Source organism: Anabrus simplex, chromosome 1 (genome assembly GCF_040414725.1).
Source record: "Anabrus simplex isolate iqAnaSimp1 chromosome 1, ASM4041472v1, whole genome shotgun sequence".
Lineage (NCBI taxonomy): Eukaryota > Metazoa > Arthropoda > Insecta > Orthoptera > Tettigoniidae > Anabrus > Anabrus simplex.
In genome coordinates, this window is record NC_090265.1 from 25,088,424 (window position 1) to 25,109,444 (window position 21,021).

At 37.6% G+C, this 21,021-nt stretch overlaps 1 protein-coding gene across 3 annotated transcripts in view; it reads left to right on the plus strand.

The window, feature by feature from the left end:
- The window catches only part of mib2 (mind bomb 2), a 223,286-nt gene that overhangs the window by 162,004 nt on the left and 40,261 nt on the right, over window positions 1-21,021 (plus strand). For all 3 annotated transcript variants that reach the window (XM_067155808.2, XM_067155799.2, XM_067155789.2), the window contains exon 17: window positions 14,864-15,111. In XM_067155808.2, the coding sequence (XP_067011909.2) occupies window positions 14,864-15,111 (248 nt within the window). The remainder of the gene's footprint in view (window positions 1-14,863; window positions 15,112-21,021) is intronic.

Here is a 21,021-nt window from a genome sequence, read left to right on the forward strand (position 1 = left end):
AGGGCATATAAGTCTCTGGTAAGACCCCAACTAGAGTATGGTTCCAGTGTATGGGACCCTCACAAGGATTACTTGATTCAAGAACTGGAAAAAATCCAAAGGAAAGCAGCTCGATTTGTTCTGGGTGATTTCCAACAAAAGAGTAGCGTGGAAATTCTAAGTTCCCATGGAGGGAATTAGATATTTTTCCACCAATAGAGCATATAAAAAATCAGATCAAAAATTAGATGTTGAAAAGTTTGGGCTGGGAAGACTTGGGAGAAAGGAAACGAGCTGCTCGATTAAGTGGTATGTTATATACTAACAATTTGTTGGTTGTTTTGATCCACCTTTTCAATACAAATTACAGTTTGTGTTGCTAAGTTGTAATGTTACAACACTAATTTACCGGGACATGTTTCGCTTTTATTCACAAGCATCATCAGCCTATACAATTGCCTCAAGGTTTGTCATATTTGGATTGTTGTTACAAATTTCATTACATTGAATGTAAATCTAATTTCAGTGATAACAATATTTAAAACATAAGAATAATATACACATTAAAAATTATGACAATATGATTTGCAATGTTAAAATGGAGTAACTCTTAATTCTAAAACACATTGACGTCCAAAACACAGTTTTTACAATTTGAAAATTTGGCTAAAAATTGTTTGCAATGTTAAAATTGATTCAACTATAATTTGGCATTAAAATTTGAGTCATAAATATAAATATTGGATGTTAATATATAGGAGCCATAGTTTCTGAAGTGCGTTGGTTTCTAGAATACAGTAATATTTCAGTATTGAGAATTTTAGTTAAGAATTGTGCTCTCTAAATAATGTTATTTAAAAAGACTGTAATTTTGCATCATGCTTGATTAGAGTCATGATGATAATCTAGAATTGAAGTCTTGGGTTCGTTGGAAAATGGCTTCTAGATTTGATGAGGCTTGCTGCTGCAGTTTGGCAATTTGATCAGAGGAAGTATTGACATATTTAATTCTTGTTTGTAGTGACCAGACTCTCCGTTGGAAGTTCATTGTTTTGATGTAAGTTATGGTTAAAGGGGGCTCCAATCCAAATTTTGAGTATCTGATTATGTTTCTTTCGATTTATAGAATGGAAGAAGCATCCCTTTGTCTGCTGTTACAGAATCTTGTGGACCTTATTGCGTTACTGCGACTATTGTCTGTTGTGGTTCTACTCCTTGTCAAGGATAGTTCAATACGGATCTAATATGAGATTAGTTACATGTAAGTGGTATGTTCCGAGCTGTCAGTGGAGAGATGGCGTGGGAGGACATCAGTAGACGAATAAGTTTGAGTGGTGTCTTTAAAAGTAGGAAAGATGAAGATAAAGTTGGAATTCAAGCGGACAAATTGGGGCAAATATTCGTTAATAGGAAGGGGAGTTCGGGATTGGAATAACTTACCAAGGGAAATGTTCAATAATTTTCCAATTTCTTTGCGATCATTTAAGAAAAGACTAGGAAAACAACAGATAGGAAATCTGCCACCTGGGCGACTGCCCTAAATGCAGATCAGCAGTAATTGACTGATCGTTGTTCTTAAGTTCACTTAGCAGTTGAACCCCCTGTGGGTGGGGGATACAGATCAAGATAGACACACAGTTTCCCCTGCCTGTTACAAACGACTAAAAGGGGCAACCTAGGCACGGAAATGGATGATGGCTTTGGTACCCCTTGTAGATGGGAGGGGCTGAATACATCCACAAATAATCTCTGCCTATCGTAGAAGGCGACTAAAACAGTCATGTGGCCATTGGTCTCCTCTTTTATTTTTTACTTGAAGGGTTAGTTGTAGACCGAATTAAAATTTGATGTGTGTGCTGCTTGGGGAGGGGCCTCTTACGTATGCGATAACGCTCGAAAGCCCAGATGGTATACCCCAGTCCAGTCAGGTGGGAGCACCTTGTACTCAACAGTAGTACACAGGTCCCGGCACAGCCGAATTTCAGAAGGACATATTATAATTTTTAAAAATTCTTATCTATACATATTTCTTTGTATATCCTATGGGGTACATGCTATGGTGGGTGATGTAAGGAAGGGAGTGCTAGTGCTCATTGCCTCAGACAGCCTGTATTAGGCATTATCCAACATCGGACCCTGGGCAGTACCTGTTACGACCAGATGGGTATCGCCTTGGCAGCTTGGTTTGGCTACAGAAGCCCCTGATCGGAGTGGGATGACATTCGGGGATGATGTTTCCAGGCGTGACTGGAAACAAACGTCTGCCCAGGGTATTCCGCCATCCAAATCTTTAACCATTGATTCCCTGATGTGAGGCAATTTCCTGGGAACCAGCACAAATAAAGGCATAGGATCCAGCTTCCCTAGTTTCCTGGTTGCTCCTGGAACCGTTGGGAAGATTTTAATCTGGTGAAGTCTATCTTGTTCACTAGACACATTGAAGGTGTCTACGGCAAACGTGAAGACTTAAAGAAAATGCATAATTGTAGCTTGTTATTGAAGACTCGCACTGTAGTTCAGGCTGATCAGTTGGCGAAATACCTTCAAAGTGGAAGAGCACAAATCCATGCATCTGGTTTGTGGATTCATCTTCCACTGCGATCTCATCTTGAACACTGACGATGAGGTGATGGAAGACATGAAGAATGTTCGGTGCATTATGCGCAAAGTCAACGGTGAAGATGTTGCCACAGGTGCGTTCATTGTCTCCTTCAAATTGTCAGTGTTGCTAGAGAAAGTCAAGGTTATCATGATGCGAGGCCTTACATTTTGCCTCCCATGCGGTGCTATCAATGCCAAAGATTTGGACATATGCTATCTCGTTGTGTGTATCCATCTGTGTGTGGTACGTGTGGAAGAGAAGCTCCTGGCATGGAAGAGCGCACACCCCTGAACAAGTGCACTGACCGCCCTGGTCTTGATTCTCCTCGATATAGAAACTGTCTGGTATATTTCATTGAGAAGCAGATTCAGGAGATAAAGACCCTGGACGGTCTCTCATACAAGGAAGTGCGCTGTAAGTTTAATTCCATGAATGCCCCTTTAGACTTCAGCGTGATACCACAGAGTCTATCAGATTCATTATTTGCTTCATCAATACCTGCGAATATCACTGCACCCAAGGCGGCAGTTGCTTCTGTAAGCAACGCCACAAATAGTAAAAGCCAAAGGTGGAGTCTACCCAGCCATCGACCACACAGTAGGGGAGGGAAGGCCGAGTTTCCCTCCCCAAAGAGGTCAGCAAAAGCCGTGCCCAAGCCGATGAAGGCAGCATCGTCGACCGGAGCTGGGAATTCACCTCCCAGCCCATATAAACAAGAAAAGAAAGCGGAGAAGGACTCCCCTTTTACCAGGCACACCCCCAATTTTCCTGCGTAAAGGGAAACATGCCTCCATCTGGAGGGTCTGTTTCAGCGCCAGCAGATCCACTTGCTGCAAAACCTGCATGCTCCCCTCATAGGAGGAAAGCGTGCTCCCAAAAAACCATCCAAAAAGCTCAAGGCATACATCACCTCAGTAGTATTTAAATAATATATTATTCAGGTCCACCTTTTCAATACAAATTGTGCAATGTTCTAAATTACATATATGTTCATGTACTAGTTTCGACCTAACAGTAGGTCATCATCAGCCTAAAGCAAATCAAACACAAATGTATCGAAGAAATTAAACAATATAAAGACACAAAGGTCTTAAAAATGTACATACCATGTAAGATATTTAGATAAGAATTCGAGAGATGTGCTGCACTTTGTTAAAAAACAGCTCCACGATAGAAATTCATAAAATGTCCAGTGCGCCGTACAACATTAAAAAAGTTGTTCAAGAAAGAGAGCCTTAAATTGCTGATCGAGGATATCACCCTAGGCTGGCTCATTAAAGAAGCTGGTTTCCATTCAAAGATCAACTGAGCCGAAGTCACGCTGTCTTCCCAAGGTGTTCATTAATTCAGTACGCATGGATGCGAAGCATGATGTTAGAAAGTCTCTTCTGTTTTTAGAATCAAGAAGGATGATAATTGTTGCGCGTAGAGGCCTAATACATAATAGTAAAGAAAGGTGGTTGGATTTCGCAGTTCAATGCGGACCGTACAGTTGACATTGAATAAATGGCAGCTAAGATAGAAAGAAATAAGTTAGGGGGAAAATATAATAAATGAAATATGCCATATGGGAATAATTCGTGTTGTAACAAGCTGAGCAGAGCTGGAAATGAAGCGTGAATGAGGAGTGGAGTGGGTGAGGTTGAAACGAAGTATTGTAAGGGAGGTGCAGGGAGAAAGAGAGGAGAGAGGAAGGAAGGGAAGTGAAAAGAAAAGAGGGGGGGAAGATTATCAAGGCGGGGCTGGGGGATACGGGAATACAGAAGATTGTCTAAGTAAAGTACTGTAAATAGAATGAAAATTCAGACCTTGACTATTTGATTTAATATTTCTGAAAATGTGAATGAGCAGGTCAAATAGAATATTTGGTTTTTTGGAAAATGTCATTAAGATTGTAATTTGGATTAAAAAATTGGTCCAGATATATACAGCAGTTCTCTGCTATGTTAAGGAGGGGTCCTTGATTCATAATTTTGAGGATTTCCATATCATGCTTTATGTCAGTAAAGCCAGGCTGAGTGGCTCAGATGGTTGAGGCGCTGGCCTTCTGACCCCAACATGGCAGTTTCGATCCTGGCTCAGTCCGGTGGTATTTGAAGGAGCTCAAATATGTCAGCCTCATGTCGGTAGATTTACTGGCACGTAAAAGAACTCCTGCGGGACTAAATTCTGGCACCTCGGCATCTCCGAAAACCGTAGAAGTAGTTAGTGGGACGTTAAGCCAATAACATTATTTATTATTATTAATGTCAGTAAACTTATGGTTGTAATCGTTTATGTGTTGTCCCGCTGCAGAAAATTTATTGTATCTCAGGGCATTGGCATGTTCCAAGTATCTTATGTTGAAGCTCCTTCCTGTCTGTCCAACATAAGTAAAATTACAGCTGTTGCATTTTATCCTGTATACTCCTGATTTTGAAAAGCAATCAGTCTTATTAATAGAGGTTGAGTTGTGTAAGATGGTTGCATTATTATTGATGATTTTAAAGGCTATTTTAACATCATGGTTTTTTTTTAAAGTTAGTGATGTTATAAATATTTTCATTGAACATGAAGGTAGAAAATAAAGTAACTTTAGGTTTTTCTTTTTTTAGGGTGGTTAAAGGGCGATGTATTTATTGATAATACTTTCAATGAAATAACTCTTGTATCCATTAAATTTAGCAATCATGCACATATTATTCAATTCTTTTTTAAGATCACTTTCGGGCATTGTTACAGTAAAGGCTTGATGAACCATACTGTTATATGCCACTCGTTTATGGATTTGGGGATGTGAAGAATCTTGACAAATAGTAGAAGCTGTTTGGGTAGGTTTTCTGAAAATATTGTATTTTAAGGAGTTTGGTTGTCTAATGATGGTCAAGTCTAAAAAATGTATTCTTTGTTCATTTTCAGTTTCGAGTGTAAATTTTATGTGTGGGTCAATATTGTTGAGGTTAAAAAGAGTGGTGGCAGTGTCTGTTGTGCTCTCATCTAAGATTACCAAAGTATCATCCATATATCTAGCCCAAAAAAAGAATATTGTTGGAAGTTATTATTGTTATCAATCTTAGTATGTTCAAAAAAATCTAAAATTTCAGCTAAGATACCTGAGGCCGGCGATCCCATGGCCAAACCTTCTTGCTGATAGATAATACCGTCAAAAATGAAATAGTTATTATTTAAAATGAATTTCAGGATAGACATAACATTTTGTATTTCTAAGGCACTTAGGTGGCTGTATTTACTTAAATTACTTTCTATGATAGGCAATAATTTAGAGGTTTGAATACTAGGATACATATTTACAGTGTTGAACGAGTGAAGGGAATGATTAGGTTGGATATTAAACTTATTTAGATTGTCAATCAGTTCTGTAGCATTTTTAACAGAATTTTTGATAAAAAATGACAATATCTTCTCAGAAACTTTTGAATTGAGAAATCTTATATAGAGAGCTTGGTCTGTAATTGATGATCGGGTAAATGGGGATGCCGGGCTTGTGTATCTTAGGAAGGGCTTTAGCGGTGGAAAGGCTTGGATTCATCCTAGTTAATTTTGATTTTTCTTGATCAGTTAAAAGGAACAAAGTATTCTTTAAAATTTGATTAAGTAGGCATTGGATTTTTTTAGTAGGGTCCTTTTTAACTGCAGTAAACGAACTGTCAGAAAAGAATTATTTATTCTTACCTATATATTATCTTTCCATTATAACCGTTGTATTGCCCTTGTCAGCTTTTGTGACAATAAGATTATTATCAGAAATCATCTTTTTAAGAGCGCGTATTCGTTTCTGTTCGATGACTGATTCTTTATTGATATTAATGGGGTTGCTGTTATAATTTGAGTTAAGAATATTAATTTTTCATTTTACTTCGAAACGTACTTCATCTTGTTTTTCGATAGGTATTTTATTGATGGCTAGTTCATGGTAGTAAGTATATTAAGATTAGGCCAGTTGTGATTAGAACCATTGGCTAGAATTGCATTTTCCTCATCATTCAAAGGAACATTGGATAAATTAATAATCAGTGGATGAAAATGAGTCGTGCTAGTGAAATTTCTATTATAATTAACAAGGTTGTTGCTAGGTTTAGAATTCTTGAGTGTACAAAGTTTCTTATCTAGGGTTTTTTGTTTCTTAGCTAATAACGTGAAAAGTCTATTATCAACTAGAGAATGAAATAAATTCCATTGAGCACTTGAAAGTAAATTTGTAACTATGAGGTGAGTCTCATACAATCTATGATTTAAGAAAGATTTTTTCTTGTATAGGAATTTACTTTCTTCCCTAGCCAAATCTTATTTGTTCTAATTTGGGTCTTAGCAATGTGAGGAGAAGTTACCTTTGAGAAAATTAGGTGTCAAATTATACGTAATACATTGTTTAAGAAACTCTATATCTTCGCCCAATTTGGCTATTTTAACTTTTAAACCTAAGTATAAATAGACTTTACGTTTTGCCTGATTGGCCATGTAATTAAAAGAAATAAATTTCATTGTGATAGGTCCATATTGAACTGTGATTACAATAGTATTTAAATAATATATTATTCAGGTCCACCTTTTCAATACAAATTGTACAATGTTTTAAATTACATATATGTTCAGGGACTACTTTCGACCTAACAGTAGGTCATCATTAGCCTAAAGCAAATCAAACACAAATGTATCGAAAAAATTAAATTGCTGGTCGAGGATATCAATATAGGATCTCTTTCTTGAACAACTTTTTTAATGTTGTACGGCGCACTGGACTTTTTATGAATCTCTATCATAGAACTGTTTTTTAACAAAATGCAGCACATCTCTCGAATTCTTATCTTAATATCTTACATGGTATGTACATTTTTAAGACCTTTGTGTCTTTACATTGTTTAATTTCTTTAATACATTTGTGTTTGATTTGCTTTAGGCTGATGATGACCTACTGTTAGGTCGAAACTAGTCCCTGAACGTAATTTAAAACATTGTACAATTTGTATTGAGAAGGTGAACCTGAATAATATATTATTTAAATACTATTGTAATCACAGTTCAGTACAGACCTATCATAATGAAATTTATTTCTTTTAAATACATCACCTCATCCAGTGAAGTGACCTACACTATGGCACTGTTGCAGTATATATAAGTTATATATATATATATATTTCGTATGGCATGAGGATACATTGTTACAATTTGGTTATTTACAAATATGTACAATTACACGAAAAACAGTTTCATCTATACACACAGAACAAGTACGTAATAAACAAACAAACATTTGAGCTCATCAATATCTGCATTGGTGCTAAAGCTGAATGTCCAGTTTTGTTATCCAACTCACAGCTTCATCACTGGCCTCGTAGATGTCCTTTATTGTCGCACTGAATCTTCGGCGTGGGCACTCTGTGACGATATGTTGAACGGTCTGAGGCACGTCAGAGCAGTCGCAATAAGGGTCGCTGGTAATCTTCCACTTGTGTTTCCAGAAGTTGCATCTGCCATGTTGAGTTCTGATCCAATTAAGTGATGACCAGATTTTTCTGGGTAAGTTGAAACCAGGAGGTTGCATTACTGGATCCGAAATTAGACCTAATCTGTTAGGGTTTGAAGCTGCCCACCCATCGCGCCAGGCAGTGTTAGTATGAAATTCATCTTGGGCTAGCCTCTTTCCTAGTAACCAAGAAGGGTTCCTAGATTTCAGCCCGAGATCTTCACGTAGGCAGTCTTGATGTATTGGTAAGAGAGGATTGTCACAGCATTTAAGCCATTCTTTCTTCAGTGCTATTTGTCTTCGGAGATGAGGAGGTGGAATATTTGAAAGAACTGGTAACCAATCCAAAGGTGTGGATTGGATGGTTCCTGATATAGTCCTCATTGTATCGTTTAACTGAGTGTCTATCTTCTTTGTATGGGCACTGTTGAGCCATACTGGGCAGCAGTATTCGGCTACTAGGTATACTAATGCAAGTGCTGTAGTTTGGAGGGTGGTTGCAGATGGGCCCCAGGTTGTTCCTGTGAGTTTGTGCAGGATGTTTTTGCGGGTTTTGATCTTGGCAGATGTTTTGCGTACGTGTTTGCTGTAAGTCGAGGATCGATCCAAGGTAACGCCTAGATATTTTGGATGAGGATTGAACTTCAGTATATGACCTCTGAATTGAACCTGAGGGACATAATTGGCTTGTCTGTTGCTCAAATGAAAGCAGCTGACCTCTGTTTTTGTTATGTTTGGTTTCAGTCGGCAGGTTTTAAAATAATTATCAATTCTTCAGAGATCATTAGTGAGTGTGGTTTCTGCTCCAGCAAAATCACCAGACTGGGCTGCCAAACAGATGTCATCAGCATATATAAACTTCCTAGCAGTAGTTGAAGGTAGATCTGCTGTATATACGTTGAAGAGCAATGGGGCTAGTACCGATCCCTGTGGTAATCCGTCACTCAGTTTGTAAGTTTTACTTAGTTGCCGTGTAGGTGTACTTCAATCATTCTATTAGCCAACATATTATTCAGCAGGGTGGCAAGCGTCTTACAAGGGATTAACTTCAGGAATTTGAGGATCATTCCTTTTCGCCAGACTGTCGTAAGCTGATGACAGATCCACGAACACTGCTACGGTCTTCTTTTGATCTTGAAATCCTCTCTCAATATGGGTGGTTAGGGCTAACACCTGGTCAGTACAGCTGCGGCTTGGTCTGAAGCCAGCTTGTTCAAGTGGTATCTGCTCTAGGATTTTGGCTGAGATTCTGTTGTATATTACTCTCTCCAGTAGTTTATAGCAGACACTTAAAAGGGCTATGGGTCTGTAATCTTCTGCACTGTCTCCACTTTTCCCTGGTTTAAGGATTGCTACTATTTTTGTTCTTTTGAGTATTGATGGTAGTTGTCCAACATGTAAGATATTGCTGTAAAATTTGGCAACCCATTCGGTTGTTCGGGGGCCACAATGTATAAGGAATTCTAGGTATATTCCCTCCAATCCGGCTGCTTTTCCTGACTTTATTTTTTTTAGCGCAGTTGAGATCTCGGCAACTGTGAAATCAGAGGAAAACTGAGAGACTGCTTTGGCCTGGGTTATCCTCGATTTTAGCTCTTGTTGAATTCTTTTTGACTCTTTCTTGTTTGTGCCGACAGGTTTTCTTGTCAGGCTAACTAATCTGTTTGCCACCTCGCTTGGTTTTATCTTAGAGCTCTTGGGACCGAATTTGGGAGTGCTCTTGCCAAGTTTCCTTAGAAGTGACCATGCTTTTCGACTGGAATGTTGAAAACTCATATTTTCCATGAGATTGAACCATTTTTCTTTTCTAGATGAATCTAGAGACTGAATCAGATCATATGCAATTTCAGGGTCACTACTGAGCTCTTTGCATTTTGGGTTCCATCCAGGAATATAATCCTTCCTGTATCCTCTTGGGATATGCTTTTTCGCGATGGTGGATGTTAGTTTGACAAAGTGCTCATAATTTCCTGTTGTAGGAGGAATCCACTGTACATTATGTTCCAGTTCGCTGATGAATTTAGACCAGTTGGCTTTGGAAAAATTCCAGCAGGGAAGTGGGACTGATCTGATGGCAGGTATTTCCAGGCCAACTTTGACAAGCACTGGTCTGTGTTGGCTTCGGGGAAAGTTGTTCAGAATTTTCCTTGTACAGTGTAGAGGTCTTCCAAGAGAGTCTTTTGATACAAAACACAGATCAGGGTTATAGTCCTTATTCCATCTGGTAGAGTGGAAGGAGCCCTTTTCTTTGGCATCAAACAATAGAAAAAGATCTTCGGCATCAGCCCATTCAGACACATCTTGTCCCTCTTTGTTGGTATAGTTATAGCCCCATTGAGTGTTCTGACTGTAAAAATCGCCAAGGATTACGGCTGGGTGCTGTATATTCAGGATGGTCTCGTTTAGGCTCCTAGGTTGACAAGGTGGTTTGTAGATGTTTACAATTTCTGTATTTGCAATCTTTGTTTTAGAACAAAACATGTTGTTATCAGTATTTGTGCTTATTATTTCAGCTTCCTCTATATCATTTTTTACATATGTTGCTGTTCCATACTGTTTATGAAACGTTGCATCGAGCAGATTGTATCCAGGAATCCTACATCTGGCATAAAGCTGGTTCTGGTTTTCACAATGGGTCTCTTGCAGTAGAACAATATCCACCTTGTGGTTAGTCAGTATTTTTGTTAGATAGTAACTTTTTGGTCGACTTGCTCCTTCGATGTTGAGCTGCAGAATGTTTAGAGTAGGATCATGATTTTCAGTGGGGCTCTGGAAAGGGCCATTTACGATTTTAATCATTTTTCTCAAATTGAGTTGATGAATCCTCTGAATTGCTGGGATATCCACAAAGCAGAGCTTTGGGTCCAGCAGCCAAAGTTGGAACTCCTCCATGTTTCCCACTGCCTCTGACACATAGATATAACACTAGGAGTAGCTAACACTGCTGTAATGGAAGGACATGTACTATCTGCGCACTTTTTAGCGATAGATTTACAACCTAGTGCTGAATCGATCGACTTCGGTTATCTTCGAGATTCGTATTGGCAACTTTTGAAACACAAACTAAGAATCGCTTATCAGCGCTGTGCGACATCTGGCGTACACTTTAACTACTCATACTGTTGTTGTTTACACAGCAAAGCCAAACTTTAGAATTCATGCTAGGAACAAGATTTGCATCGGGAAATATTATATAGTATTATATATTGTGTGTGTGACACAGTTGTTGGCGTTAAGATAATAAAGGTTTAGAAAATTCATATCGATTGATCATATTATCGATTCAATTCAGATTTCATTTCCATTCAGCTGGCAGTATTTACCGGAACCGGCAGTGCTTTCTTCTTACTCCTCACCGAGTACAAAAATCTATCACTAAAAAGTGCGCGTACAGTATAACTTCTAGATTTACATAAGTACTAGTTCTAGTCCAGCCAAACAGGGGATCCTTTAGCTCTTCCAGGGGTTTAAAAAATCTTTTTCATTTCGTTTTATTCCAGAGAAATGACGGTCCATTCAACTTTCCAATACTCTCTACAAAGGGCCTTACATCCAGTATGACTACATGGCTATCTATAGTTCACCTTTATGATATTCTTAGCAGCGATTCCAGCTAATGCCTTATTTTATAACTGTCTCTGTTGTCAACTTTTCATACTCGCCCATTATATTATTTACGATAGCAGCAACTACGTATTTTACAACTCCCTGCTGAAAATTGATATTCTTGTACGAATGCAATCGTCTTTATTCAGTCTGGACACACGAACTGTAACTTTAGGCAAGATATTTTGTAACTATCTTGGAATTACATATTTGAGAATATGCAAGTTCCACACATTCTAGAAAGATGAAGATCTAGTTTTAGTTTCAGACGCATGGTGTTAGACTGACATTGAGATAGTTTTAATCTATTATGTTATCACAGTTTTAATGTATTGTTGTCCATATTTTAAATTACTTTGTATACTTGTTTTAACTTTACAATGTTAATTATCTAGCTTCTTGATTCACATTTTATTTAATATTTAAGTTCAACATTTTAAGATTGACTAAAGGCTGAAGATACCCTCTAGAAAGGGTGGAACATGTATCGTAAAACTCGATAGCTGTATATAAATGTAACCACATAGAAGTGGATAGTATTGAATAGGTGGAGCATTAAAATACCTTTGTTATTTTTTTGTATAATAACTTTCAATACAGAAAAATCATGAGGATAATAACTTGTAACATACCACTTAATCAAGCAGCTTGTCTCCTTTCTCCCAAGTCTTCCCAAACCAAACTTTGCAACATCTTTGTAATGCTACTCTTTCATCAGAAATCACCCAGTACAAATCAAGCTGCTTTTCTGTGGATTATTTCCAGTTCTTGAATCAAGTAATCCTGGTGAGGGTCCCATGCACTGGAACTATACTCTAGTTATGATCTTACCAGAGACTTATATGCTCTCTCCTTTACATCCTTACTACAGCCCCTAAATACCCTCATAACCATGTGCAGAGATCTGTACCCTTTATTTACAATCCCATTTATGTGATTACCCCAATGAAGATCTTTCCTTATATTTAACGCCTAGGTACTTGCAATGATCCCTATAAGGAACTTTCATCCCATCAACACAGTAATTAAAACTGAAAGGACTTATCCTATTTGTGAAACTCACAAGATGACTTTTAACCCCGTTTATCATCATAGCATTGCCTACTGTCCATCTCACAACATGATTGAGGTAATTTTGCAGTTGCTCACAATCTTGTAACTTTTTTTATTACTCTGTACAGTATTTAAAGATAAAAATTTCATTGTTCCGTATTGAAAGTATTAACGTTAAAAATTAAATAATTGAAAGAGGTTCAACCTATTCAATACATAGGAAAGAAATGTAGTGATTACATTTTATTTAATAGTAAAAATAAATGGGACCGGTTTCGACCCTAGTCCAGGTCATCGTCAGCCGTAAAAACATGTAAAACAATGCATATGAAAAAGAAAAAGAAAAAGATTAATTAAATTCTGGATCGGTATAAGATGAAACAGTACGTAATATTAAGAATGGTAGTATGGCACACGCAATGATAGGCGAAGATTCACAATGTTTATGAATATTGGAGAACAGTCAAAAGGGTCAGTTTCCACACTCTGTCAGGCACAAAGTCACAACACTATCAAATAATATATGAAGATCAAATAATTTGAAGTCGCAGACAAATAGATTTGTAGAAGTAAACCGCCAGCTCCCGGTGATCAGCGGTTTACTTCTACAAATCTATTTGTCTGCGACTTCAAATTATTTATGATCTTCATATATTATTTGATAGTGTTGTGACTTTGTGCCTGACAGAGTGTGGAAACTGACCCTTTTGACTGTTCTCCAATATTCATAAACATTGTGAATCTTCGCCTATCATTGCGTGTGCCATACTACCATTCTTAATATTACGTACTGTTTCATCTTATACCGATCCAGAGTTTAATTAATCTTTTTCTTTTTCATTTTCTTTTTCATATGCATTGTTTTACATGTTTTTACGACTGACGATGACCTGGACTAGGGTCGAAACCGGTCCCATTTATTTTTACTATTAAATAAAATGTAATCGCTACATTTCTTTCCTATGTATTGAATAGGTTGAACCTCTTTCAATTATTTAATTTTTAACGTCTGTACAGTATAACATCATCTGCAGAAATCCTTATCTCTTATTCCACTTCTTTACTCATATCATTTATCTTGGATACATTGAATTCCGAAACCACTTCAATACAGGTAATTAGGAAAGCTTGACATATGGTACTGCTGCTCTAAAGGTTGCTTTCAGGAAACTATTACATTCATATTGGAATATGAAGCAAGGAACATGAAGAATATATGCACCTTACAACTTCTGTTCTTGTCTTTATTCTTCTTTAATATTGTTCCAGTTGTACTTCTTTTTGTGGGGGGGGGGTATAATTTATTAGCACACGTCTGACCATGCCAGAGGCCTTCTTCCTTGCAACTACAGTTGGTGGAATGCTTCTGTTCTCAGAAACAGGCTACAGCTCGGCCTTGATAATGCTGCTTCACAATTCTGCACTGCGCCTCCACCTCTGTGTAGGAAGAGGTTGATTCCATCAGGCCACTAGACTGCCTTGACAAGGCCTGTTGTGGACTAGGTGAAACATTGACACTCCTCTAAATGTGACTTGAAGACAGCGCCTAGCAAGTGGTGGGGTCACGTAGCTATCAGCTTGCATTTGGGACTGTCTGCAGCCCAGAAGATGTTTTTTATCGTTTCCCATTTTCACACCAGGCAAATGATGGGGCTGTACCTCAATTAAGGCCACGGTCGCTTCCTTCCCACTCCTAGCTCTTTCTATCCCACCATCGCCATAAGACCTGTCTGTGTCGGTGCGACGTAAAGCAAATTCCAAAACAAAACAAAAAAAGATAGGAACATTGAAAGGAACACAAAATAAGACAAACACAATTATAGGGCAATGTTAAAACTGGGAGAAATAGAAAAGGCCCCTCAGTCAGTGTTGAAGTCCGTCCTGATGAAGTTGGGAAGCACAGACAAGCTTGGCACAGATCAAGAAGGAATAGTTCTAGAAGAACTGGGATTGATGAGAAGAAGACGGCATAGTATGAGGATGTGGAGATTGTCCTTGTCGTTTTGTGTTTTCATGTTTCTTTGTCTCCTTCTTATACTCCGTCTGTCTGCACTGATCTGTCATTGTGGTTGTCTTATAGCATGTTCCTATCTTTCTATGATGACTTGTTTGATTTTCATGTTGTGTACAGCAAATCGTAAGATCTCTTTCTGCTCAAGTTCCCAGATGGTAAGCCGAGGCTTGAGCGCTGACAGCTCCTCGTCTGTGGAACCAGAATCTCCTCCTGAAGACCAGTCGAGCAGCACCTTGTCGTCGGTTCCAGTTGAGTGTGCTGTATGCTCGGAACTGGGCGATCAGAACGTACTCTTTGAACCGTGTGGACACAGAATAGCCTGTGAAGATTGTTCTTCTCGTATGAAGAAATGTCTCAAGTGCGGTCAAGTCATCAACAAGAGATTAACTCATGGTAAGTTGAACACATTAGCTGGCAAAACCCTGTTATATTATGATACAGTACATATAATTTATGAACGTCTTCTCTTTCTTCATTCTGACTCTTGTTACGAGTGGAAAAGGGTTACGTAATGTTGCATATTATGGTATAAAGTTTTGGAACAGTCTGTACTTGCAACATGCGGATTTCAGTAGAAGCACACATAATTTAACAACTGTGCTAATCTTTTTCTTTTTTCCTATTTGCTGTATGTCACACCAACACAGATAGGTCTCATGGCGACGATGGGATAGGAAAGGACTAGGAGTGGGAAGGAAGCGAGCGTGGCCTTAATTGAGGTACAGCCCCAGCATTTGCCTGGTGTGAAAATGGGAAACGATAAAAAAACATCTTCTGGGCTGCCAACAATGGGGATCCAAACCACTATCTCCTGGATCCAAGCTCACAGCTGCGCGGCCCTAACGCACAGCCAGCTCGCCTGGTCGTAATTAATCCTACAGGTTTTGAAACGAATGAACTGTTTGTAATCTCCATGCTCATTGGCATTCTATCACATTTTGCTCATGTTTGATTTTGTAATACATGTTAGCTAGCCTCCTACCGGACATAAGTTAAGCTTGCTCCACTGGAGTTTTTCTGGTCATACATATGTAGGCAAGTTAACTTCTTTTGAGTTTGATTTTTTCTACTTAGTTTTATTTGCTATCATATTGTAAATTTCCAGTTCATTCCTTTTACTTCCACTTTTTGGTAGTTACAAAGTAGATAGTCGTTGTGCGACTAACTTACACACTCTTTGTCAAAGGCAGGCTGAATTAAATCTTTTCTATTGTAATTTTAATTTACCAAGTGTTTGACCTTCAGTAGTGTGAGGATTATCCCTCTAAAATTATATCTGTATTTAGGTTTCCTTATTTGATGTTTCTCTGGCATGTTGGCCAAAATCTTTAATTATTTTGTTCAGTATGATTTACAGTCATGTTTAAGAGAGTTTTGAACTCTCACTTAATGTCCTGTTCAGTCAGTGCATTACTGAAAAGTGCTTCTATCTACTTGTTTTATATTTTGAAATTATTTTTTGCATAATAATTTCTGTCAATCTTGTAAAGTATTATTTTTCAAATGATGACATTGTTTTTGTTGTTGTTGTTGTTGTTATATAACTGTATAGGATCACTTTATCAGTCCCTTATCTAAGTCTCTTCGAAGATGTTTGGGCCTTGCAGTCCTCTACTTTTTCATGTGCTGCAAGATTCATGCCCTTTCTGATGTTGAAAATATTTGTGTTGTGCATTTCTTTCTTGTGAGTCTGAAGGGGATGTTTTTGTCCTGAGTTCTTTTTTTGTTTTATCTTATTTGTGGTGTCTTCTGGTGTAAGGCCAATCTCCTTTACATCCTCTCTAATTTCTCTGATCCATCTGCAACCTGTTGCAGGATTTTTTGAGTCGAGATTATATTGTAGCAACTGTTTAAAATGTATTAAATTAAGACATCGACTTATCAGTACGTGAAGTAAGTATAAATAACCACCTAATCGATACTTTATTAATGCCTCAGGCAAAATTGAATAAAATTAAAACTTACAGGACATGTTTCGACCACTTAGTGGTCCTCTTCAACTGTATAAATAAAGAACTGAAAAGAAAAACATTGACAATAAGCACAAATAAAAGTTCTTTGGAGACTCCTTTGATAAAAATGGAGGTCGTCAGAATAGGTCATCTTGCCTTTCGTTCTTGTTTGGAAAGATGACCTATTCTGACGACCTCCATTTTTATCAAAGGAGTCTCCAAAGAACTTTTATTTGTGCTTATTGTCAATGTTTTTCTCTTCAGTTCTTTATTTATACAGTTGAAGAGGACCACTAAGTGGTCGAAACATGTCCTGTAAGTTTTAATTTTATTCAATTTTGCCTGAGGCATTAATAAAGTATCGATTAGGTGGTTATTTATACTTACTTCTTGTTTAAACATCGATACGGTCATGAAATGGACAACTTGTAATTATCAGTACGTTACGTAATTTCAGTTGAAGTCCGATTTCTGGATCACTCGGTTACATAGGCTACAAACCTTGCATCCGGCCCATTTCTCTTACACATCCTTTCATCACTTCTTCAAATTCCCATGTTTTTTTGAATATGTATGAGGTAACAACTCTTAGACTTGTTTCCTCTTCTCTCATGGTTCTTCCCCTTGTTCCTTTTGTTACCAGAGTTCTTTTTTACCTTTTAAAACAAACAGTCGCATACACTATCATTGTACTTATTACAGTCAAAACTGGTTAAGATGTTTTCATGGGGACCAAGAAAAATGTCATAAAGAGGGAACGTGCTAAAAAAAAAAATTTCGCTGTTAAATTTAAGGTTAGGTTTGAACGTAAAAATAAACAAGGAAACGAGTGTTTACGATTATAATTAATTTATTTATTTATTATTTATTTACAGAGTTTACGCCCACATTGGAGCACTTAAATCAGACTACAACAAATTTGTCTTCCTTTTCTTCTCCCAAAAAGTCTTGAGTCTGGTTGACCTGGCTGCCCTCTCCGCATCCGTTATAACATATTGTTTCCTCTGTACAGTGGTCAGAGGAAGCCTGATGCATTTATTCTTCAAAATACTTTTCTCGCCTCTGTTTTCTATGGTTTGCATGGTAATATTCAACTCCTCCAAATCACTTTGAACTTCTTTAAAACAATTGTTTTTTTGATTTACTATTCCAAAAGTAATTAAATAATTGTTTTAAAACTCTGTTATCACTTAGTCGAAGTATATGACAAAAAAAGGCAATTCTTCTTTTTCTCATCGTGTCTGTGATGGACTCACTTTCCCGATAGATAACCTCATTCGGCAACTATCTCCACTGTCCATCCACCTGATGTTTCTTGTTTATGATCGTCCTGAGTATTCTTTGATCAACTCGTTGTAAGCGTTCTGTTGTTGATCTAGTATTGAGTTTAAATAATGTTTCACAAGCATAAGTTGCTTCTGGTTTAATAACAGAGTTATAATGCCTAAATTTAGCATTAATCGAAAGACATTTCTTTTTGTATGTAGGCCAAGTTATTCGTTGTGCCTGCTTCAGTTTATATATTCTGCTCTCTATTGATGGTTTTTCATTGCAATTCCAAGTGAGATTTTCACCCAAATATTTAAATGTACTTACAATTTCAATTTGTTTATTATTATTATTTAATAATAGCCCTGAATTTAAAGTTCTGAAAGTAGGCATTATTTTTGTTTTATCATACGAAATTTGCAATCCAAACATAGTAAAACATCAAGGAAAAACATTCTTAGAAATGCAAACTGTGCGTGTTGCTCACATGTATGTTTGAAGTTGTCATAGGAATGTCCAACATCTGGGTGATTTGCACAGGTTTCATGTGTGGTTTAGCATACTCTTTCTGAATAAAATGTCATTTTTCATAATTTGTAAACTTTTTTTTTTTTTTTTTTTTTTTTTGCTAGGGGCTTTACGTCGCACCGACACAGATAGGTCTTATGGCGACGATGGGATAGGAAAGGCCTAGGAGTTGGAAGGAAGCGGCCGTGGCCTTAATTAAGGTACAGCCCCAGCATTTGCCTGGTGTGAAAATGGGAAACCACGGAAAACCATCTTCAGGGCTGCCGATAGTGGGATTCGAACCTACTATCTCCCGGATGCAAGCTCACAGAATTTGTAAACTGTTTAGCTTTCTTCTCCATAACTGAATGTCCTGCAAACAACTATGCATAAGTACAGTAGGCCTAATTTATCTACAGTAGAAGTTCGTTATAGCGAGAATTCATAACAGCAAAAAAATTTACTTGCTATAACGGATTGTCGTTATATCCGATTTTTGTATAAAAGTCGGGAAACCCCCCATATACATTAAAATCTGTATGAAACGGCAATGAGTTTGTTCAAAACTTGCGTTTCCACAGATGATATCCACACCGGCTTACTTGTTTGTTATTTTTCGAAATCTGATACTATGTGAAAGTGTATGTATAATTTCATTCTGAAAAAATATAGTACCGTATTTCTCCAAATCCAAGATGAACCCCACTTTTTCCTTCAAAAAATTTAAATCAGGCTCAAAAAGTACTCTGTAAAATCATATGAATGCCTTTGTTGTACAGTAGGCCTACGCATTTTTAGACTATTTTTAGATGCCGAACATTAACTTTCATCATGCCTTTTTTTTTTTGGCTGCACAATTATTCTTTATTTCCGCGGATTTAAGGACCCTTAACTTAAAATCAGCGTCATAATACCGAAGCTGCCTGCTGTCATTTCTTGATGGATACAGTACTTTTGCATCCATCTCTTGGCACAGGCCAGAGTAAAGTGTAGCTTCCACCGAAGTCCCAGTCAACATCCATGGCTGTGACAATATGGAAGTTGCTGGGGTATGGGTAGTACTGAGTAATGACATTCAGAGCATGACTAGTGCATCTGAGTTATGAAAGTTACTGCTCATAGGGTTAGTCGTGCTGCAATAGTACTTTCTGACCCAGTGAGGAAAGCAGTGGCAAACTACCTCACTCCTCATCTTGCCTAGTACGCCTCATTTTGGTGCTGCCATTGGTTTTTGGGGTTTCCTTAAACCACATAACCTTTGGTGGTGCTATTTGAGGATCCAACCAGCCTCTGGGCTGATGACCTAACAGACAGACCGAAGAGAACCCGTTGAAAATTTTCCGGCAATACCTATTCCATGTGTCTCTACAATACGACTATCCATCACGAAAATATTCCTGCTGTCTATAAAAATTTTACTAAGCGTCAAGTACAATAGACGCGTTATAACTCTGCCACTGAGAAGCCATGGCCTTTCAAAGAATTCGAAGGCTCGCATGTTTTGATGCCATTCTGCAGATTTGAGAAACATTTTTGTAGAAGCTAATAGAACGCAATACTCTCTTCTCTATTTCCTGAGATCCAGTGACGTTACACACAAGCACTCTACAACCAGTTGTCGCGGATAGCGATGTAGGCTATAGTAAAGAGCCGGTCTTTATTGTCAACGAGTTTTGTGCGCGGGTAAAAAGAAGCAGCGTGGTTACCGCGGTAGTTGCCAGTGGTATCCATCAACTTACTGTTAGGCCGCGAATGCAAGACAACCCTTGAGTTTTCGCATGAGATTCTGAGAAAAAGTCTTGGATTTGGAGAAATACAGTATCACTCCAGAGGTTTCTGTGGCAAACACTTCAATTTTCTTCTTCAAACGGCATCACCTAATGTAACCGTATATGTATCATGAAAACATATTTGAAACGGATGTAGAGAAATGATAACCTACTCGCGAAAAATTTACATGTAAATAGCCTTTCCGAAATTTAACTAGACGCGAGTAGATATGAAATATCCTCTGAAATCAGTGATGTACTCTGCCGTATCTTGAGGTGTATCACATTCTTACTTAATTTCTGTTTAACATTCAAATCAAGATATCGTTTACTTCAGTCATTATTTCTAGCGAGTTAACAACTGCTATCAGCCACGTTATTTACGCATTTATTACGAAAACGTGTTATCCTCTTTCATTTCGAATTTTCTTTAGAGAACAGCAGTCGACGGGTATTAGTAATCAATTCCAACATCGTGTTTGAATTACACATTACAAGTCTCATTATGATAGCCGTATTGGAGTACAGAATCTAAAAGTTTCAAACAAATTTATTTAAAAATCACCAATCCAATACTTTAAAATCTCTAAGTCTAAGATACAAATGCTACATATATGTTAAAATGGGATATGTTTCACTTAGGCTTTGTAAGCATCTTCAGCCGTACTTAATCTAAAGCTGAGTCAGGGTCCTGAACTGGGTTTCTCATTAAAGTATAATAATACAAGATAAAACAGTCATAAAATCTAGTTTGTAGAAAAAGCAATACTTAAATGCAAACAAAATTCAATAATGAACTTGTCATA